Source organism: Aedes aegypti, unplaced genomic scaffold (genome assembly GCF_002204515.2).
Source record: "Aedes aegypti strain LVP_AGWG unplaced genomic scaffold, AaegL5.0 Primary Assembly AGWG_AaegL5_hic_scaff_1446_PBJ_arrow, whole genome shotgun sequence".
NCBI classification, from domain to species: Eukaryota; Metazoa; Arthropoda; class Insecta; order Diptera; family Culicidae; genus Aedes; species Aedes aegypti.
The window spans coordinates 28,647-52,778 of NW_018734885.1; the positions used below are offsets into that span (position 1 = coordinate 28,647).

General features: G+C 39.7%; 1 protein-coding gene across 2 annotated transcripts; it reads left to right on the top strand.

Moving 5' to 3' along the window:
• Positions 1-223: 223 nt before the first annotated feature.
• On the top strand, positions 224-20,507 carry LOC5572423 (integrin beta-nu). 2 transcript variants are annotated; one of them, XM_021856275.1, is made up of 7 exons: positions 224-364; positions 429-508; positions 13,752-13,950; positions 14,016-15,141; positions 17,571-17,762; positions 17,832-18,196; positions 18,527-20,507. In XM_021856275.1, exons 1-7 carry the CDS (start codon positions 295-297, stop codon positions 18,874-18,876), a joined length of 2,382 nt encoding a protein of 793 aa, XP_021711967.1. In that variant the 5' UTR covers positions 224-294; the 3' UTR covers positions 18,877-20,507. The 2 variants fall into 2 exon arrangements, with proteins under 2 accessions (XP_021711967.1, XP_021711968.1); XM_021856276.1 differs by lacking the exons at positions 224-364; positions 429-508 and adding an exon at positions 5,059-5,316.
• The last annotated feature ends 3,625 nt before the right edge of the window (positions 20,508-24,132 follow it).

The window sequence follows — 24,132 nt, forward strand, 5'->3', positions numbered from 1 at the left end:
ATTAATGATCACGCAAAACATTATATTAGGAGCCAATGCAGAAATTTCGTAAAAATTGCTTTCCTTGAGTAATTGCAGCGATCAAGTAACCCAGTCTCCCATATCGTTATCTTATCTTCCGTTCACCTATACACCGTAAGAAGGCTCCATCGGCCAAGCTCGGATATCAATCGGTTTAGTCAACTCCATCACTAAGTTCAATTTCAACGGTGACCGCGAATTGATTCAGTTCAAAACAGTTAGAAATGCTACTAATCTCATTTTGTTAAAGTTCGACACATTTCGTTAATCAAAATGCTATGGAAAATTATTCCTCTGTTACTAGTGCTCAATGTGACACTCTTCCGAAGTGTATATGGCCAAAGTGAGTTGGATGACTTCCGAAAGTGATATTAGGAATCCCACAATACAATTTCAACAATTTGCAGGTTTATCCAAGTGTATATTTCGGAAAACTTGCGTCGAATGTTTGGATGCTGATTATGACTGCGCGTGGTGCACGGATGAGGTTAGTAAAAAATAACAGTTATAATACAGATTGGTGGTCTAAGCCAACAATGGTGATGACATAAGGAAGTGACGCATCATGCAACATTCCTAAAAGTTGAGGTTCTATATATTTTGAATGGTTTACGCGTTGAAGAAAGCAGCCGATAAGCCGGGACAGTGATAAGAATGTCAATAACAGAGTTGCCGTGGTGAGTGCCGACTTGAATAAACGCCGGCTGGTTTGTTGGTCAATAAACGGGGTAATAGTTGAACACATAGAGACTTCGATAAAGGGACCAATCCTATACAGCTCAGAATCGAATTAAAATTTTGCATTCTGAACGAGTTGTATTTCAACAGTGGAAACATTCAAGCATCCAGTTTCATATCGCCAAAGATGCTATGGAAAATAATGAACTTTGTTTGTCGATTTCACCCCATTCTTGTATAATGTAATGGGTTATGACTTCCACAGCTTTTGATTGTTTTGTTGGCGGCCAAAACTTGATCATCGTCTGACTTTTGTTGCTTTGAGATATAGGTCTTTGAACAAATCGGCCACCGTTTCAAAAAATACTCATGTCGTCCATGTCTTCCGCGAAGCCAACAAACTGATCGGATCTCAGGAAAGTTGTACCTATCATGCAATACTCAATGGTGTTAACTTCCGGGAAAACTGTTTTCGTCCACGATCTTTCGTAATTCTACTAGGAAGCCTTATCTCCGTCACCTCGGTTCCCTCTGGATCATTTCTGAGGTGAGTAGACTTACCAACCTCGTCGGTGTCACACTGTTGTTCAAGGGTAGCCAGGACCTGGGAGGGAGGCACAGATACTACACACGAAATTTGATACAAAATGAGAGCCTCATTCCAATACGTTATATTTAATTAGAATAAACGGTGCTCTCGTGACGTTACTTTTGAATGTGCATGAATTGATTCTAATTCGATTTTTGCTACTTTTGATGATATGCAAAAAGATGCTTTGGCTAATTAGGCGCTTTTATAGTGTTTGTCCATTGTTTGAGGTCCGGGCTCACAGTAACAGTTCGTGACAGCAAAATCTCGGCTCACTGTGACGTAGAGAAATTTTGTATTGGTTTCTTCCTCCCAGGCCAGGACCATTGCTGCATCGGTGACCTCATCCAGACTTCTACACTCACTCAGCTCCCATAGTCGGAGATTCCTCTTCGATCTCATTTCCAAGCTACTGTGCCTATCGATTATGGCTTGTACGTTTTAGCTAGGCATCTTTTCTCAAAACTAGGAGCATATCATCAAATATAGTAAGCCTTGTGGTATGTACGTCTGCGCTCACACATTGGTCCTAAAGCCATATCTAGGAAGTCAAAAATATTTGCGCCTAAACCGTCAGTTTTAGATATATGGTGTCTTCGGGAAAGTTTCTTCATATTTTAAAGACAATTTTCAATTCAATGTTCTACGATGTTTTGGACCAACCAATTTGGAACAACTTTGCTGAAAACCCTAAATTTCTAACTCTTTTGGTTTGGAGTTATGATTTTTGTTAAACAAACAAGTTGGGGTGGTCCTCAAATATCAGTTTTTTTCTTTATAACTTTTTATGGATTAATTTCTCACAAAATCTTTGTTCCTAGCACTTTTAGAACCTTTGATTGCGCATGCGGGGGGTGGCATGAGCCAATATTTACCAACCCAACATCAATTCAACATGACATCCAGTGTTCTTGTTTTGATTATTTTGGGAGGGACAAAACATATGTTTTTATTGGTAGGAGACATCAATGATACCTCGCTGATGCGTAAAACATTAAACAAAATGATGAACTAATGAAAAGCGTCGATGATGAACTAATGAAATACGACGATTCATGCGTTACGTTTAATTGCCGAATCTAGCACTAGCAGCGTATGAGCCGTATACTCGAAAATCAGGAGCAAGGTTAGGGCAAACCGACCAGTAAGTGGGTACCAAACCGCGAAGTACCAAAACGATGTGAGGAAAGGCCGAAATGTATGCAGGATGACAGCCGTGTCCGGTCCCCTGCAACTGTTGTATCTACTGTTCTACCTCTTATGGTTGCAGAGTTATGAGAGATTTCATTCGAAAAAATAATTGTTTCCAAATGTCGATACCTCTGAAAAGGCGCAAACGGCCTTTTAACTTAATTAGAAAGATTATCTTCCTTTTTGTTCATGGTGAAAAAACTGTGAGGACGTTTTTTTTGTTTTAATACCTTAGTTGAATTTTGATAATAATATGTTTTCGAATGAAAAACGTCCATTACTCGACAAATTATCGATATAGATTTTTGGTGACTTCAGCGAAAATGTGCACAATTGAAAGTGTCAAACATAAAGTAATCATAAAAATCAACGCTTTAGGATATACAGTCAGCTCTCCATAACTTGATATTGAAGGGACCATCGAGTTAGAGAGGTATCGAGTAACAGAATACATAACCAGTGCAACTGCGATCCAAGAGGCCATCGAGGTAGTCATGAAAATCATCTTTTACTATGGTTCTCTAACTCGATGGATAAATTATGGGTGAGATTATGAAAAAAATCTGTGGGGATTTGAATTCGAAACTTGTAACCTACTGAGTTATTGGGTCACCAAGTGGCTCGGTAGCTTTGTTGGTAAAGTGCTCATCTAGCAAACAGCTGAGCACGTGATTTTTTTTCATTATTTCACCCATAACGTATCCGTTTTTACCACACGTAATGAATTAATTAACATGATTGATTTGCTAAAGAAATAAAAAAGGGATAATTTTGCTAGAACAACTAATATAACTGTAGGAAAAGTCATTAGTAGTTATATAAATAAACTAGTTGGACCGGCAAACGTTGTATTGCCTTGTAGTAGGCTGTTGTTTTTCAGATTTCCATACAAACTGACAGTTTCGTTATGTCCCGTTTTTTCGACTTTCCCGTTGAATATCACGGCATACAAAATAACAAGGCAGGCTCTTTACTGATGTAAATATCAAGTATGATTGTAAACATGTGACGTCACTCCTATCGTACCATATATCTTCTGGACCACTAGATTTTTTTTTTCGCAAATTTGTTCGAGGTGGATAGGAATGACGTCGTCAAGTAGCTGTCAGTTTTCGGAATATATCACCTTCTTAATTTTGTCCACCGTGGTTGAATATCTACTACTTTCTGTGCACACAAACACGTCGGAACACGTCACGAACACTTTAGTGAAAGAATTTTCAAAATCTGGAAGCCGGTTCGTAAGTCATTTCGTGACATACAAACTCCACTTCATTTTTATTAATATAGATCTATTATTACATCAGATCATAGTAAGCGGAAACTACGCAGAGAAGGATTATTTGATGAAGCAAATATTTTATTATTCAACATCTAAACAAATAACACTATATTAACAATTTCACGCCACAGTACTCGGTTCGTAGCCGCATCACACCATCCTCGGTTCTGCCCCACGCTCGCCAAATCAATGCGCACTTGATCCGCCACCTAGCTCGCTGCGCTCCACGCCTTCTTGTACCAATCGGATCCGAAGCGAACACCATCTTTGCAGGGTTGCTGTCCGGCATTTTTGCGACATGCACTGCCCATCGTTTCCTTCCAGCCTTGGCCACCTCCTGGATACTGGGTTCGCCGTAGAGTTGGGCGAGCTCGTGGTTCATCTTTCGCCGCCACACACCGTTTTCCTGCACACCGCCAAAGATCGTCCTAAGCACCCGACGTTCAAAGACTCCAAGTGCTTGCAAGCCTTCCTCGAGCATCGTCCACGTTTCATGTCCGTAGAGGACTACCGGCCTTATGATCGTTGTGTGCATGGTACATTTGATGCGGGTGCTAATCTTTTTGATCACAGCTTCTTGTAGAGGCCATAAAAGGCCCGACTTCCACTGATGATGCGCCTTCGTATTTCACGGCTAACGTTATTGTCAGCCGTCAGCAAGGATCCAAGGTAGACGAACTCGTCGGCCACCTCGAACGTGTCCCTGTCTATCGTAACACTGCTACCTAGGCGACCCCTGTCGCGCTCGGCCCCACCAGCTAGCATGTACTTTGTCTTGGTCGCATTCACCACCAGTCCAAATTTTGCTGCCTCGCGTTTCAGGCGGGTGTACAGGTCTGCAGTGTTGTTCAGACTCATTTCCCCGAAAATAACATTTTCCGAACTACGAAGCCACGAACTACTACAACCATGCTCTATCCTCCTAAGATAGAAAAGCAGATGGTTAAGCTTGAGTACTGCACACAAAATCGATCAATTTTGATCCCAGAGAGCCACAATTCAAGTTTTCGGTGAAATGAAATGAGTGAGTGAGTGAGTGTGAATCATTTCACCGAAACTTGAATTGCGGCCCACCGAGATCGAAACTGTCGGATCCCATGTGCAACACTCAAGCCCAACCACCTCCCCCTCCATCTCAGGAATACAACGCACAGTTATAACAGTTTATGGCTTCACAATTCGAATTTCGGGGAAATGAGTCTGGTCAACACTGCAGGTCTGCCACCTTTTCAAATGTTCGGCTTGTGGTATCTTAATATTAGAGTGTATGCGTATGCAGCAGGCTATGGGTGGAGAGAGAGGAGGTCGGACGAGTGCGTGAGATAGTCGGTCACTGAAATGGTGCTTGTAGTGCAAAAACCCGCAGTTTAGTTCCTGTAATAGACAGGATATCACATTGGCGATCCTGCCATGAATATGGTTAAAGTATGCGGAAAAGAATCTGCGAGAAAAGTGGTTTTAGAAATCGAAAAAAATTTGTAAGTTTGTTTGTTTTTTTTTTCGTGGTGGCGAGTGAAATGAGTGTTTTCAAAGCTGTCATATTCACATAAAAACGGTAAGAGTTCATGCGACATGGTTGCCAGAAATGTTGATTAGCAGAAACTTGATAACTTGCGTAGAGTTTAAGCTCATTACCAAGTATCAAATATTGAGCCAGGTGATGCCCAAGGCCAATGTAAATGGACGTGTTGAGTCGAGTTTAGCTCATGGCCAATACAATGAAATATTGAAGTGGAAAGCTTGCGTAGAGTTTCAGCTCATTACCAAGCGTTTTAGACAGTTGAGTCGGGTATAGCCCATGGCCAACGTAGGTATAAGCGGAGTCGACTGTGGTTGAGTCGGGTAAAGCCCATGGCCAACATAGGTAAATGTGGAATTGACTGTAGTTGAGTCGGGTTAAGCCCATGGCCAACTTACGTACTGAGTCAAGTATAGCCAAGACCAGAAAGCGGGAGACATCTATGAAAGTAAACACGTCTAGACATAAGTTATTACCTATCGAGATTTTATATCCCTTAAGTGATAAAATTTTACATTATGAGAATTGAAAATGATATATATATATATATATATTATATATAGATATATATATATATATATATATATATATATATATATATATATATATATATATATATATATATATATATATATATATATATATATATATATATATATATATATATATATATATATATATATATATATATATATATATATATATATATATATATATATTATATATATATATATATATATATTATATATATTATATATATATATATATATTATATATATATATATATATATTATATATATATATATATATATATATATATATATATATATCTATATATGTTGGCTCTTTTTTCTACTATTTCATCTGACCACACTGTTCAAGTTCAAAAAGAAAGACTAAGCGCAAACATAACAGTGTTCATTTCATTTGCCTTTGTGTATGTGCACATTAGCTTCACACGCTAAGCAATTTCGACACAAAGTTGTAGCGAACTGCGTGGAATCAAGAAAGGGCGAATGTTTGAATATTGTACAAAATATTAATCGTGAATTATATTGAAAACGTTTGGTATATTTTTGGATGAGGTAATTTATAGGCGAGTTGAATACAGTTTTAAAGTCAACGATATATATACAGTATATTTGGATCACCTGAATTAATAAAAAAAAAGTAGCGTGGATGGAATGTATTTGATTGTTAAAAGCAGTGCCGGTCAGTGGGTGAACACTAATCAATGTCTTTCGGTGAGTGCCGGGTAGAGGTTGTGTTGATTGCTGTGTGTGCAGTCGGACTCAAGAACACACTATGGGCGATCAGGTGGCCAATAATCGAAAAAAATGACTTGTTCTGATAGGTTTTTCTTGTACATAATTCCATAGTAAACACTTCTATAAAGTTATTCGTGGAATATCAGGGCACGATCTTTTATATTTTAATTGATACAGTAGGTCAAAGTTAGAGTTTTTAAGAAAAATGAAGAATCCAGTGCAAACACAAGGTACACATTGAATACAATATACTACATAATCGTAATATTTTATACCGATCTTTATACACTGTCCGAAAGCTTATTCAAAAAGCTATCTTAAAAAAAAATTGTATCACATTCTCATAAATACGACATGAGTTGGAAAAAAAATATTTTTGGCCGCCAGTCTGTATGGAAACCGGGCATAATGGAACAGGAGCACAGTAACTTTCCTAAACGAAAGAATAATGGTATGATTTCAAGTTGCAGCTGCATTTAGTGACTGATACACGAAGAAATAAAATAATCGAAAATTGAATTCAATTCTCCCAGCATTGATGTTACGAGTGGCATTTGAATTGTTCGGATTGATGATGAATTTGATTGTTTTTAATAGACCATTTCCGTCAGACCTTACCCCCTATTTTTATATTTTTCTTCGAAAGACGATTATTTTTAATGATTATTGACGCTTTCAGATCTAATTTATATGCACTCCTGATTTTATTGTAAATTTTTGAAAATTCGAGAATTTACCAATTTTGAGTAGTGCGGCACAGTTGTTTCAACCCTGTGGGTAAACAAAGTGGAGATTTTCCCACAACTTTCAAAACCCCTGCGCTGAGTGTTTGTAGATATGACGAAATATCAATGTCAAATCAAGCACACGAGACGACACGACAAAATGGAGAAATCTGAGAGAAATCTGAGGTCCGATGGGCAAGCTTCGTTGTAAATGAAGCCCATCCTTTACTATTGTACTTATAATAAAAACTTTTACCGGAAGACGACTGCTAATAGACCGTTTTAAGCTTAGCAAGTGATGGAATTCTCCTTGGAAGCATTTCTGCAACGCTGCGGAACGTTTTCTACAAGAGGGGCATATTGGCCGGTTTGTTTTGAAACGTCAAGAATTGGACCGTTTGCAGATTTTTCGGGGAGACCTACGAGAGTGGTAAAATGGGGAAGTATGTATAATCCATTGGTCATATGGTTCCGGAACAGCTTGACGACATAAGCAGCAGATATCAAACGGTAGGGTAAACAGGTATAGGCCCCCCTAAGGAAAAACTGCTCTATCGCAGTGGCAAATCCATTACTTATACAGTTTTTGGTGTCAAAGTGTTATTTACTTAGTTAATCATGCTTTGCATGCAGGTTTCTCTTGCCAGGTAGCTTCTAAAGCGAGTACAAGACGTTATCTGCAAACGGTCCAATTCTTGACGTTTCAAAACAAACCGGCCAATATGCCCCTCTTGTAGAAAACGTTCCGCAGCGTTGCAGAAATGCTTCCAAGGAGAATTCCATCACTTGCTAAGCTTAAAACGGTCTATTAGCAGTCGTCTTCCGGTAAAAGTTTTTATTATAAGTACAATAGTAAAGGATGGGCTTCATTTACAACGAAGCTTGCCCATCGGACCTCAGATTTCTCTCAGATTTCTCCATTTTGTCGTGTCGTCTCGTGTGCTTGATTTGACATTGACATTTCGTCATATCTACAAACACTCAGCGCAGGGGGTTTTGAAAGTTGTGGGAAAATCTCCACTTTGTTTACCCACAGGGTTGAAACAACTGTGCCGCACTACTCAAAATTGGTAAATTCTCGAATTTTCAAAAATTTACAATAAAATCAGGAGTGCATATAAATTAGATCTGAAAGCGTCAATAATCATTAAAAATAATCGTCTTTCGAAGAAAAATATAAAAATAGGGGGTAAGGTCTGACGGAAATGGTCTATTGTTCGCAAAACTATACAGTTTGTTTTACTTAACCGCAAGTTGAAGTTACTAGACTTTCGAGTAGCGTACAGCTTTCTCAAAACTAAACCTCCACGCAGTTCAGAAACAAAAACTATTCAACGTTGAGTGGTTTCAACGTAAAACCGTAGTTGAACCCATAAACCTAAAATTGGCTAAATTTTCAAGGTTATAAACTGCCGGATTATATGTTATGATTGAATTTGCTGTTAAGTCGTTAAGAACACACAATCAATCTCGCCTTATATTAATGTCCCATCAGGAAAAGTCGTTTGGGAATCAATTATCGATGCACAACAATGCAGTGGTAGGGTCCCCTTCTTAGTGCTGTTGAATGCTAGTTGATCGCTTGGTATTTATAAAGTATTATAAAGTGATACAAAGTTAATTTGCTGAGCTATTTCTTGGATTTCTGGACTAAACACACGTTTTTCCCTAGCGTACTCTATGACAAAGGCGCATTAAATTCGGCAATATAGAAAAGTAATTTTAATTTAAGTACTGTATGAACATTGAATTTATTGTCTAGGTTTTAGAATTAGTAATATTCTTATTCGCTTGCCAACAATGCTGTAGGTAATTTAAAATCACTGTATTTATTTATAAATTTAAATTTATAAATATTTTATTTTGGAACGGGGAGGAATAGTTGGACTAAGTTACGCACTTAAAAATAAGATGTGTTATTGACAATTATGACACATTTATAATAGCTGGAAGAAAGACAGGATAGAAAGTTGCTAAGAAAAGTATGTTACAATTATCTTTCATGAGCGATAAATAATTAACGCTTGGTTCAACTCGTATTGTAAATGTTTCGATATAATATTTCAATGCCAATTAATTGAATTTCAAACATTTGTGGCAAAGGGAGGATGTGGTATCTTAATATTAGAGTGTATGCGTATGCAGCAGGCTATGGGTGGAGAGAGAGGAAGTCGGACGAGTGCGTGAGATAGTCGGTCACTGAAATGGTGCTTGTAGTGCAAAAACCCGCAGTTTAGTTCCTGTAATAGACAGGATATCACACGGCTGACAATGTTCATATCATCCGTGAAGCAAACAAATTGACTGGATCTCGTAAAAATCGTACCCCGGCTCTACGTATAACACCTTCTAGCGCAATATTGAACAACAGTCACGAGAGTCCATCACTTTGTCGTAGTACTCGGCGGGATCCAAACGAACTGGAGTGTTCCCCTGAAACCTTCGGTCGATACTATCGTATGCCGCCTTGAAATCGATGAAAAGGTGATGCGATGGAACCTTGTATTCACGACATTTTTGGGGGGATTTGCCGTACAGTAAAGATCTGGTCCGTTGTCGATCGTCGTTGTCGATTTTCTCCGTTGTCTCGACGTTCATTGCCTGTGCTCTCAGCGCCATTCAGGTGTTCATCGAAGTGCTGCCTCCACCTTTAGATCACCTCATGCTCGTCCGTCAAGATACATCCCATCCATATCCCTGCACATCTCGGCTCGCGACACGAAGCCGTTGCGGGATGCGTTGAGCTTCTGATAGAACTTGCGTGTTCTTGAGACCGGTACAGCTGTTCCATCTCCTCGGACTCCGTCTCTTCCAGGCGGCGTTTTTTCTCCCGAAAAAGGCGGGTGTGCTATTGCCGTTTCCGTATATAACGTTCCGCGATCTGCCCTGTGCCTTGCTGTAGCATGAACGCCCGCGCTGCATTCTTCTCCTCCAGAATCTTTTTATTGTTCATTTTGTTTTCGTCCAGTTAAATTATTGTAGTATATCTGTTTCATTTATTTATAAACTAATTAGGTTTTGTCGTTAAAGGGATCCCTTCATAGGAATACTATTCCACTGGGAAATCATTCTTTAAAATATATTTATTATGCAGAAAAAGATACGTCCACTACAAGGGGGTTCATACTGAGGTTTTTGGTGGGGGGTTGAGTGGGAAATAAATCTGCCTACATTCCTCGTCGAGCCAATCGTTCCGTCGACTCCGTCCCATGTACCCGACGTTGCTCCAGCTCATCCTCTTGCGGTTATGCAGCCCCGAGGTGCTGCGCGTATGCAGTGACGACATCGGGTTGCTTGAGCCGCTGTAGGTCGTACCGGAACGGCCGTCGGTACCGTACGTTGTTAACGACGGAGAGTTTCAGGCGCAGTTTAACCATCACCTGATAGTGGTCAGCGTCGATGTTAGCGCCACGATAGGTCCTGGCGTCGATAATGTCGGAGACCTGGCCAACCTAAGCGTTTAGATCTCCTATGATGGTTTTTACGTCGTGGCTTGGGCAGCTGTCGTACTCGCGTTCGAGCTGTGCGTAAAAAGCGTCTTTATCATCATCAGTGCCTCCGGTGTGAGAGCTGTGCACATTTATTATGCTGAAGTTGAAAAACCGGCCTTTAATCCTCAACTTGCACATTCTCTCATGGATCGGCCACCAACCGATCACGCGCCTCTGCATATCACCCATCACTATGAAAGCTGTTCTCAGTTCGTGTGTGTTGCCGCAGCTCTGGTAGATGGTATGGTTACCTCTAAACGTTCGCACCATTGATCCCTTTCAACACACTTCCTGCAACGCTACGATGCCGTATCTGCGGTCCTTCAACACGTCGGCGAGTATGCGAGTACTTAGCTTAGCTTAGCTTAGCTTAGACTGACTACACATATCAATGGTTCACGCTATGTCTGAACCAGACGATTATAAAAATCGAATGTACATCGGATTTTTTCTCGCTAGAGTTTAGTATTTGAGTTATATTTTCCTAATCGGAAAGTTTTAGAATATTCCATCGGTGAAATTTTGATTTTTTCCATTTTTTAGCTATTTTTCATACTAAATACATGAAAATCAAGTTTTCGACGCATTTCCGCCCATACAAAATGTATGGAAAAAATTTCACCGATAGCATATTTTAACCTAGCAGTCGTCGCGCGGTTTGCCGCCGTTAGAGCCACCACGCTGCTGTTGTGAACGAAAAGCGAGGTTTTTAAGGCAGTGTTGTACAAAATACAACAGCGCGACGACTGAAGTGTTAAAACCTTCCGATTATGAAAATATAGACCAAATACTGATCTCTAGCGAGAAAAAATCCGATGTACATTCGATTTTTATAATCGTCTGGTTCAGACATAGCGTGTGGTTGCTATTCCGTGATTGACCGAGGTCAGTGAAAATGCACAAAGAATCAACTAGAAGATCGGCTTGGATTGGCCATAATCTTCTTCAGTGTGCATAATTCAGTGCCTCTATTTATACATGGTCAATAACGGCGCCGGCGTCCTTGCAGTCAGGTGGGATTGGGGGAAGGAATGTTAGTGTGTAACCTTTGCTATTTGGAGACCGTGTTTGCCTCTGCATCTCCACAAAGGTTACTGGGAGGGATGTTTGTTAATGGGGAGGATCGTTGGGTCACAGGATTCACTTTGATAAGCGATTAGACCATGATAAATAATGATTTGTGAGCTATAATTATGCTTATATGTAAATATAATATTTTCATTTGGTGTGAACAATATCTATGTAGAGAAAAATTATGCCGACACTTACAGTGGCGAACCTATCGAAGTTTGTTGAATAAAGTGAACCTTTCGCAAGTCTACACTCGTAGTGTAGTTTTGTTTTAATTACAAAAATAAAAGTAAAAGGAAAAAGGTGCTTTGAGAAAAACAAAATTGAACGTAAATAATTTATGAATCAGAGTTTATGTCGACACTCACAGTGACGAACCTTTCATAGTTTGTTGAAAAATTATATTTACGTCTCACCATTGTAACGATTAAAGGTGCAATCATACATATTTTATAGATTGGATATAGTAGCATGAAACGAGCTCACCAATTGATCCGTCATCCTTGAGCAGCAACAATCAACTATCAGCTTCACTCGTTTGCTCGGCTACATAAAAACACACAGAAAAAATAGGCGCGCGACCCGAGAGGGAAAACAACTGACGACTGCTCGGGCTTTCTTGACGCACTGCCAAGGAGCAAGCATCAAGGTCGAAGGATCAAACACAACTAAATGATCACGCCACTTTTTCACTTTCACTCGACCGACGCGCGACATGTTTGATCCTGCCCTCATCGCCGGCCCCCGCAGGAGCAAGCGTCAAGGTCGAAGGATCAAACACAACTCCACGTCGGCGAGTATGCGAGTACTCCCGATGAAGTTGAGAGATTTACAGTTCCACGTACCTGTAGTTGACCATTCACACCTTAAACTAATCTTGACATTTGGTAACCTTATCGAAGATATTCATAGTTTCATTAACATACCTTGTTTTGTGTCCAACTGTACACGGAGAAAACGGAAAACCCATATTTGAGTATTTTTTAACTTATTTTTGAGTTATTTTTCTCTCCCTATTTCATTCGCTCCTTCTATTGTTGTCAGAGAGCGAAGAGCAAAACAACCCAAAAACCGAACCTTTGTGCGTTACCTCAAATTTGAGTAAGTGGCACAGTACTGGAAGTTGAGTTGTTTGATCTGCCGGTTGAGTGAAAAGAACTTAGCTAGTAGGTATTTTTTCGTATGGCTGCAAATGAAAACAACTTCTACCCCATCAACTCAAAATTAGGTTAACGCACGAACCCCCCGAATTGAGTGGAATTAACTCACTTTTGAGTACTTCATTTTCTCCGTGTATGGAAATAAAGAAAAGACAGTTCTGTTACAGACTATCAAGAGACCGGACGCGTGTTTGCTCTAACTAATCCGAATCAGCTACGACTGTACCGAGCTTCCAATCGCTAGTCTCTTTACGTCACTGTGATTTTCGCCGATTGTCCCGGTTCCTATTCTCTCGATGATTTTTTTTTTCGGCTGGCTTGCAGGGCCTGACACCAACCCCCTAGATTTCCGGAGGACCATTCCCCCTTAATGTTCGGAGAGCCATAGTGCGCAGTTTAGCTTAAAGTCTTCTCTGGCACTCGAACGATGATCGGTCGTCCCTGACATGGGGAATAGACGCTGTTATGAGCCGCGCCAAACATGGAGCACAGACGCTTCAAGTTTGCAGAAGCAAACTCCCCTTCCCTGCATACGACCAAAGTTCCCACCGGGATTGGTTACCCGATCTTCCCTAAGGTTGCTCGTACTCCGACCAGTACCGCGAGGAGATAGGGATAGGATTTGCTGGGCAGGAAGCTAAGGAAAGCCCCAAACTTGGGTGTTTTGTATAGGAAACAGCATTTGTTTACTTACTTTTGTCACTGACTGTATATACGAAGATGAGGATCAATAACGAGTTGTTGATCTTATTCCAGAACTACGGCATGTACAAGCATCGCTGTATGACTTTCGACGATCTGGTGGCATCCAACTGTAGCAAGAGCCAAATCGAGACAAACGACTATTTTAGTAAGCTCGAAGTTGAAGAAAATCGACCCCTGCTGGACTATGACCGTGAGAAGCTTGGAGCCACTCAAATTAGGCCACAGCGCCTTAAAATTCATCTGGGAAAGTGTAAGTTGTGATGATTGATGATTACCTAAACTGTTCAACCTTTGATACGCTTCCCTTGATTTCAGTGGAATCACATTCGTTCAAGTTCACCTACAAACCAGCCAAGAACTACCCATTGGATCTGTACTACCTGATGGACCTTACCTGGTCGATGAAGGACGATCGTGACACTTTGATCAATATGGGCGATCAGCTGGCGAAGGCACTTGCCAACCTGACCGAAAACTACCGACTTGGCTTCGGAAGTTTCATCGATAAGCCCATAATGCCGTTTATCCAAACCGAAGAGGATCGAGTTCGGAACCCTTGCAGCACAGAGCGGGATGTATGCGAGCCGACGTATGGATTCCGTCATCGATTGGAGATCACCAAGAATATCGATCGGTTTATTGAAAAGTTGAAAACTAGCAACGTTTCGGCGAATTTGGATAATCTTGAGGGTGGTTTGGACGCGTTGATGCAGGTATTGGTATGTGACGATCGAATTGGATGGGGCAAGAATACACGGAAAATAGTGATCTTGGCTACGAATGGGCTTATGCACATGGCAGGTGATGGAAAGTTGGCCGGTATAACCGAAAGGAACGATAAAGAGTGCCATCTATCGGCAGAGGGAGAATACACGGGAACCCTGACGTATGATTATCCATCGCTGGAGCAAATTTACAGAGTACTGGCCAAATCGAAAACCGCTGTGATTTTCGCTGTGACTGATGAGTTGAAAGATTACTATTGGTCGATGCGGGAGTTGATGTCGGAGTTTGCCAGTGTTGGGCTTTTACAGGATGATTCGTCGAACATCTTACAGCTGGTCGATACGGGGTATAGAGACTTTGTAAAACGGGTAGAGTTTACGGATGATGCCCCGGCTTATATTCAGATTTCCTACAAGACTGACTGCGGTGGGATTTATAAGACGCCTCAACCAACGAGTAAGTGTGATAACATCGAAATCGGAAAGGAGTACGATTTCTTCGTAGAGGTCCGTTTGCTGGAGTATCCCAATAGGGCCGAATCGAATCTAACGGTTAAGATTGAAGAAACATTGCTTAGCAATGAGAGCGTAGAGCTGGAGATCTACATCAGGGAAGCTTGCCAATGTGAACTACAGGAAGGACTAATCGAAAGTAGTGACATTTGTGAGGGCCATGGAGAATACTCGTGCGGGATGTGCCGCTGCCACCCTGGATGGTAAATATGCTCAATAATATTAGCACCCTAGGTATGTACGTTACCCACTATAAGTATAAAACCGCAAGCTGAAAAAAATCCACACGTTAGATCTGTGTGCTCATTTAAATTATTGATCGGTTCATAAACGTCAACATCGATTTATTGTGGTTTTCTTGCTAACTTCGTGTGTGTTATACATTAAATTATTTTGTTTTACTTTATGGACTGATTCGTTAACCGACAACAGGAATTCCATAATTTCTTCATAAAAGTTCTATTAGTTTTCCCCTTTAGATTCGTATGCGTCAATCTATAGGTGGAGAAACTGTCATCCAACACGGATTCATTGTGTATTACTTAAAGTTCTTGTTCCAGGATCGTCGTGATCAAGTTGATTTACCCAATTAGTGTGTTACGATGAAATCGATGAGATTTGCTGTCGATTTCCATGTTCAAAATTTGTAAATTTTCTGTGATAAATATTTAAACACTGTAATGTTTGTTATGCAATCATCAACTAATATATTTAAATATTGGACATTCGTATTATGCTTCGCATGTCAATCTAATGTTGATACATTTAGTAATTATAGCCTTAACCCATTAACGCCCAGTGCTCTTTTTTGAGATTAGATGCCTCGAACGCCCAGTATCAATTTTGAGATCAGTCACTTTTATGAATACAGTTAATTTTTTAGGCAAAATGGATGGTTGGTATCTTTGGCAAAGTTGTGAAAGACATCAAGGGCAGTCTAATGACAGGTTTTTGAATTCAGATTTCTTCCACTAGGTTGCGCTTTGCAATCCTGGGATTCCAGTGTGGATCGTGAGATTCTAGTGTGGATGCTGGTATATTAGTGTGAATCGTAGGATATCATGATTGACCCTAAGATTGTAGTGTAAATCCTGGGAATCCATTGTGGATTCTGGAAATCTAATCTGGATTCTGGGAATCCAGTGTGGATTCTGGGAATCCAGTGTGGATTCTGGGAATCCAGTGTGGATTCTGGGAATCCATAGTGGATCCTTGGATTCTAGACTAGTTAGTGTAGTGGATCTCAGTCTTCTATTTGTGGATATTGGGATTCCACTAGGTTTGTCGTATTTTTCTGTGGATCTTGAAACCACAAACAAACAGACGTAGCAGCTAGAACAATTATCAATTTAAAAACATAGTGACGTGAACATTTACGCCCAATGCTAAAACTACTTTATTTGGCCAACCGCGAACTACGTGGCGGTAGTGAGCAAACGTCAAACTAAAACAAAAGCGATGCAAGCGCCACGAGTGGCCCGTCGGCCTACTACCAACTAGTTGTATTGAGCGCTATTCTGCTGTGCAATAAAAACAATTAGAGTGATATGTCTGTTTGTTTGTATTGGAACTGTTGTTCCAGTGTGGATTTTGGTATTCGATTGTGGATTCTGGGAATTTCAGTGGCAATTCTGGTATTTCAGTTTAGATGCTAGGATTGTAACGTGGGTCGTGGAATTCTAACGTAAAACCTGAGATTTTAGTGAGGATTTCGCAATCTCAGTTAGATTTTAGTGAGGATCTTGAGATTCCAGTATGGATCTTGCGCTTGCAGTGTAAATCACTCTTTGCCTTTCGAATGCGGCTTAGAGAGATTCAATTAGACGTGTAATCACAGAGATATAGACTGAACACTTTGTATGTTTTTTAGGGGGTGAACCCAAACTTATGCACGGGAGTGTAATTACTAAATTTTAGTAATTTATGACTATTTTCTATCTGCCTCTCGTTCATTCTATTGGACATTTTCATGCTATTCGCCCATTCGCCTGGGTTGAAACATCGCTAAGCTTCAACTCAATAAGCTACCGAGGCTAAGGTTTTGAGTTAATGAACACGCAAATCTTCCTCGCAGAAACATAGATGAATCCATATGAAGCGATGGGTATATCAGGATTGGAAATACGTTTTAGTTTTCTAAGACTTTTTATATTTAGAAGAACATACATTTCATAGAGAAAATACCATTGGTAACATAGTTTTTGTAGCTTACGTATTTCTTTTTTTCTCAGCTTTCTAATAATGACCTCAAAAATTCAAAAGAGTGGAGCTCAAATGGGTACATAAAAGTTTTCCTAATGAAATTCAAGATGACTGTTAAATTTAAAATGGACACCATTTTCAACTTGACATGAAAGCTACATTTTCCCTGTCATTAAAGTGATACATATCAAGTGCAAAAATACGCAAGAGTTACCAAAAAAAAAAACATGGAATTCCGATATTCGTTTTCAAGAGATGCTGAAATGTTCAACTGAGTTTTTACAATACTTGATAATGGGATTTCATATTTTTAGAAGTTAATGTACCCAAGTAAACATTTACCAGCTAATTTGAATTATTAGAGCTATTATAAGACTAATATATTAAAATGCTATTTGGTATAAACTGATTCCAAAACTTTCTTTTCCAGGGTGGGAAAAACGTGTGAGTGCGATTTACGAAATTTCGAGAGCAGTGATGATTTGCTGAAGCAATGCCAGATGGAGAGCGAATTCGATGAACCCGGACCAGTTTGCTCCGATAGAGGGGAATGTCTTTGCGGTCAGTGCATTTGCAATCCTGGTTTCGACGGACCGCACTGTGAGTGCACGGAATGCATCCCGTGAGAATACAATTCTTGAGCAATGACTATTTTAAGCTAATAATCGTTTTAACTCTTCGTCAATTTTAGATTTTTTGATATGATCTGTAGCAATCATGGCGAGTGCGACTGTGGTGCTTGTAAGTGCTATGAGGGATGGTCCGGCGAGGAGTGTGAATGTTCTACGGATCAAGCCGCCTGTAAGGCACCGCATAAGGATCAGATCTGCTCGGGCCGAGGTGAGTGTGTCTGTGGCAAATGCAGCTGCAGAGAGACGTATTTTGGAGCTTACTGCGAAGCAACGGCTGGATCGGAATCGGAATTATGCTCATACTATGAGGAATGTGTTCGCTGTGCCATTCACAAGAAGTTGGGAAAACATTGTGATTCGATAGAGGACGAATGCAAGTCGAAGTTGGGACTGTACAAAGCAGAGTTCATCGAACATCTGGACGGTAAGACGGCACGGTGCTCCTCAGACCGTTATTAGCAGAAAAAAAATCTCCATCAAATTTGTACTCATCAGTCGATTTTTATAGCTAACATCCTTTTTTTTGTGTTGTAATATCCGTCGTGTCGTGAAAATTGCGTTTAATTACATTCAAATTATTGTAATAACATGTATGAGACAACATGGTTGGTCGGATTACGTCGTATAATCTATGTTTTATAATGATCCGAATGTTTTACGCAATAATCGCGATGAGAGTTTTTTTCCTGATAATAACTGCCTAGCAAATTGTTTGATTGTTTTTTATTCAGTTCACCAATTAATCATTCAACAGATACCCTAAACTGCACGGCCCGCATTACGAATGACGATCAAACGTGCGACTTCAAGTACACCTACGAGCTGGACGATCGTCTTACAGTGCTGAAGATCATAGACCTAGACTGCACCCGAGTCAACGTAACTGCCGCCTTCATGTACATAGCCGGACTAACGATTTTGCTTGGATTGGTGGTGTTAGCAGTAATCAGATTCAAAATGCATCTAGACGACCAGAAAATGTACCGGTTATTTAAGGAGGAACAAATGAATCAAACGTCTTATGAAATGACGAGCCCTCTGTATAAGTCACCCGTCAGTGAGTTTCAGGTGCCTGCAGAAATTGCCGACATCGAGTTAAAGTGAATATGCTAAGCTATGTGCGCCTTTCGTTAGGTAACAAGTGGGGATTAAAGTACAGTCTACTGGATTTAATTACGGTTGAGCAGGCTTGAGTTCAATGCTGCTACACCGAAAACGTACAACCAAGGGCTCCATGTTTCATTTTTTTTTCTTGCGAATAATTCAATCATTTTTTGCATTGAAAATTGCGATGATCAATACCACCCGAACCAGTTTCGGCTACAAAATAAAGTTCCTAAATTTATAAATCACATTGATTTCTTCTGAGAGTGATCGAATTAGGAGTACCCTGACCAAATGAGGTGTTCAGCAGTACAAACTTCAAGGAAAATAAGTTGTTTACATTATTTTTCAAATAAATTCAGACGAATAGGCTCAATCATGTGAATATGGTTTGCTAAACACATATTGATTCAAAATAATTCGCACTGTAGAACAGTATATAAGCCACTATGGCACAATTAGCACTATGGCCAAAACCGGTGCTTTTACCCTACGCATATAATGAATTTTCAAATTGATATATATACTATTGCTTCTTCAATAGTATTGTACTAATGATTGACGTTTTCAATGACTTTACGTTTTGTCTTAGATTGGTTCAACACTATTTAGTAGGGTAAACATGAGCAGTATTTTAAAAACCAAAATGTGCCAACCTTTGTTAAATTCAAGTTTAGTACTTGTACTCACCTGACCTTTACTTACATATTTACTGAACAACAAATCAACCAAAAGATGATTACAGTCGACTTTCTCTCGATATCGAAGGGTCGATGGCCCCTAGGGATATTGAGGGATAGGAGAGATCGAGACAAAGCACATACTTTCAATCAAGGCGGGTTTAATTCTCTAAGGTGTCCCATTATGCTAACTTTGTGGAGAAAACCAGACAGGGTAGGTGAGGAAAGGCTAGCCGTTTTGTTTACAAACATCAGAGACAGGTAGTCGAGAGATTGACTCCTGATTGGTTGGAGAACCAGTGTTGTCAAGAATAATTCTAATCTGGTCGCCCCTGCTCCTTGTGTACTTTTTTATTTCTTTTTTGAAGATTTCGCCCACACTGATGGCAGCACGGTTAGTCTCAGTTTCAGCATCATCCAGGCCAGGCAGTAATGTTTGTAAACAAAACGGCCAGCAAGTTAAAGATGGCCTCCTAGCCACTTTCGCCAAGTGATTACACCTTACTCTGGTTACAGAGTAAAATGCACACACCTTGCTTTCAATGAATACTAGATTGAATTGTCAATTGTCAAGAAAATAGGGAAAATAATAAGCAATCAGACGTCATTCAGAATCACGAAAATCTGGTCTAGTATCATTTGAATTTAGGCATATCGACATATGGAGATAAAATCGGGAGTTGACTATATTTTGAAATCCATAGACTTGTCATAGTGATGGTAATATATACTCTTGGAAATACGTGTTTTATTCAACAATAAAATCCCTAGAACTTACATCATAATTTCTAGCTTCCAAATTGATTTAGCAATGTATGTTTCAGAGAATCTTTCAACAGCAAACGAAACATTTCAAATGGCTTCAATAAACAATGTGACCCTACTTGACCCTTTTCTGTTTGAATGTAAATAACGTAAGAAACAATAAAATCAACACGTATCCCACAAGTAGCTACTGACCAATCTTACCCTATGGCAAATTTTGCCTCTTTTTACCCTATGACAATTGGGTCCTAAAATTTTTAGTGAAATCTTGTTTTTATTTAATAACACGAAAAAGCATGTTACTGTAACTACTTTAGCAATTTTTTCCCGCTCAAATAATGGCTGTATCATGTTTAAACTTTAATTTAAAAATTTGGTCCATAAATGAACCTTGACACTTTTGATCATGTTTGACGTTCGCTTAGTCGACAAAAACACCATAGGGGTTTTAGTTCGACCACTGGGGTTGTTCCTACACGGAGACATATTTTTTACCTAATTTTTGAGTTTACTTTACCCAAAATTAAGTATATCGATTATAGTTTCAACCCAAAATCTCTCGGTTTTCTCTTTCTCCCACACGAATGTTGTCAAAAATAGAGAGAGCTGCATCTACCCAATGGGGGTACTTTGGCCCAATAAGCCAAATTTGGGTAAATGCAACTTTTCTTATGTTTGGGTCGAAAGAACTCAATTTTGCGTTAAATCAACCCAAAATTGAGTATATTTTTCTAATGGAATTAAAGCCAAACTACCTAGTGGGGACCTTAGAAATTTAGCCAAAATTGAGTTATTGGGCTCAACTACGGAATTGCGTTGAAACAACCCAAAATTGAGATGAATTCCGTCTCCGTGTATCTGACATTTCGTAAGGGACACGGAAAACAAAATACACCCAAAATTTGAGTTTAAGCCAAAGTATGTGACAAAATCTAAAAACAATTGTTTTGGGCTTAAACCAACGGAAAACATTAGAAAATTGAGTAAACATGTGTTTTTGGCCGAAACTTAAGCGTTTGGCACTAAAATTGGGACAGGGCTTTAGGACCCTATTCTTTACATACTAAAAATCCCTGAATATGTCACACATTTTAGAAAAGTTGTTATGAATGATTCATGTGAATTGCAAATTAAACCAAATTTTTGAGCTACAAATTGGATAAAACATGACAAAGACAGGATGGTGAATAGAAAAAAAATTCGTGGCATAATCCATGCGCATTCTAAATCATTATATGATACATGATTAAAATTATTGTAGAGGTAATTCAATTTTCGACTCGAACCGTATTCTAAGTGAAAATTACATAAAAATTGTCTCATGCTATTCAATTACCAAAGAGAATGAGAAAGTAACCCAATTTTAACTGATATGAAGAAGCTTTTCTATGACTAATAATATCACAGCCATTTCAATATTTCTCTAAAACTTATTCAAACAACCTCAAGTCAAAAAAGTGAACAATCTTGCTTTATCAATCCTACGTGTTTCGCAGACGAAATTCTACACGTTTCGCTCTAAATCAATTCGATTTTTCACTTTTAGAACTTGCAATTTCAGGATTTACAAAACGACGTAAGTAATATTTTCATCTTTCGCAACCTAACCATTACTTTCACCGCTCCGTTGTATACAACCCAACTTTGACATCTTTTGACGCAATTCGGCTCTTCCGTGGGATAATCCAAATTTGGGTTAACTGATATATCATAAGGTTGTTTCCATTTGACAGCGGCAAAACAAACAACTCCGAGCAAAAAAAAACTACCCAGCGTTAGCTTTCGAAGTCTCCGTGATGGGTTAAATCAACTTAACGTTAAGTAAACTCGAAAGAACCCAAATTTGGCTTATTCCATTGAACTTCGACGCTGGGTCGGTGCGTCTCTCTCTGACAACATTGCTGTTGCGAGAGAGGCAAAACAATCCAACCGTGGGTAAATGCTAAATGCAGTTTACCCAAATTTGAGTAAAAAGAACTTATTTTTTGGGTATTCTGATTTCTCCGTGTAGCATAGCATAGCATAGCATAGCATAGCATAGACTGACTGTACATGTCAATGGTTGCTACTCCGTGATTGATCGGAACTGGTAAGAATTGCACTGGGATCCAAATGAATAAGGGATGGGAGTTTCCGCTTACTCTCGAAGTGCAATTTTAGCAGATCTAATATTATTGATCAATAACGGCGCCGGCCAAGTCCTTACAGTCAGTTGGGATGGGGAAGGAATGTTGGTGTAATGATTGTTGCTTCTAGAGACCGAGAATACCTCTGCATCTCCACAATCACCACGGGAAGGGTGTTTATTAGTGGGGGAGGAAAAGATCTGGGAGTCACCTTTGGTCGGTGATGCGATCCATGGACAAGGGGGAAATATACGACTTACATTTAAAACTAGTTTTGTATTTTTGTCTCGAGAAGTTTTTAGTAGTAGATTCAAAAAAAAAAGTCAACATCTATAATATCGAACAATTCAAAAGAAGTTTTTATTAATAGCGAAAACTGAGAATTACATTATATATTTTAAATCATATGAAACAGCAATAATGCCGACACTTGTAGTGACGAACCATACATAGTTTGTTTGAAAATTACATATGAGTATTACTGTGCATTTTTGTCTCGAGATGGTAGAATTTTTAAAAAATACGTCAACATTCACAATGTCGAACATTTCAAAAGATATTTTTAATAATGTAAAAAAGAGAAAAATATATGTATATTGAAATTGTGTAAAACAAGCATAATGCCGACACTTATAGTGACGAACCAAACAAAGTTTGTTTTAATATTACACAAAAGTTACACTTTCAAGAAAAAATGTGTTATCATAAGCATGAAACGAACTCACCAGTTGGTAATCCATCCTCGACTGAACACAAATATCTCTTCGCAACACAGTGCGAACAGAAAAACTTCTTGGCGTCCCGAAAACAAACCGTTTTCACGAAGCACTATCCAGCAAGACGCGCTAAACCGAGAACAAAACCTATCCGTCGACGCAACAACGATCCATTCTGCTTGGGGCTTCACGAAGCACTACCCAGCAAGACGCTTGAAAACAGGGGAAAAAAAATTCTCCATCGACGAAAACACGCGCGAAACCGAGAACAAAACCTATCCGACGACGCAACAACGATCCATCCTGCTTGGGCTTCACGAGGCACTACCCAGCAAGACGCTTGAAAACAGGGGAAAAAAAAATTCTCCATCGACGAAAACACGCGCGAAACCGAGAACAAAACCTATCCGACGACGCAACAACGATCCATCCTGCTTGGGCTTCACGAGGCACTACCCAGCAAGACGCTTGAAAACAGGGGAAAAAAAATTCTCCATCGACGAAAACACGCGCGAAACCGAGAACAAAACCTATCCGACGACGCAACAACGATCCATCCTGCTTGGGCTTCACGAAGCACTACCCAGCAAGACGCTTGAAAACAGGGGAAAAAAAAAATTCTCCATCGACGAAAACACGCGCGAAACCGAGAACAAAACCTATCCGACGACGCAACAACGATCCATCCTGCTTGGGCTTCACGAAGCACTACCCAGCAAGACGCTTGAAAACAGGGGAAAAAAAAATTCTCCATCGACGAAAACACGCGCGAAACCGAGAACAAAACCTATCCGACGACGCAACAACGATCCATCCTGCTTGGGCTTCACGAAGCACTACCCAGCAAGACGCTTGAAAACAGGGGAAAAAAAATTCTCCATCGACGAAAACACGCGCGAAACCGAGAACAAAACCTATCCGACGACGCAACAACGATCCATCCTGCTTGGGTTTCACGAAGCACTACCC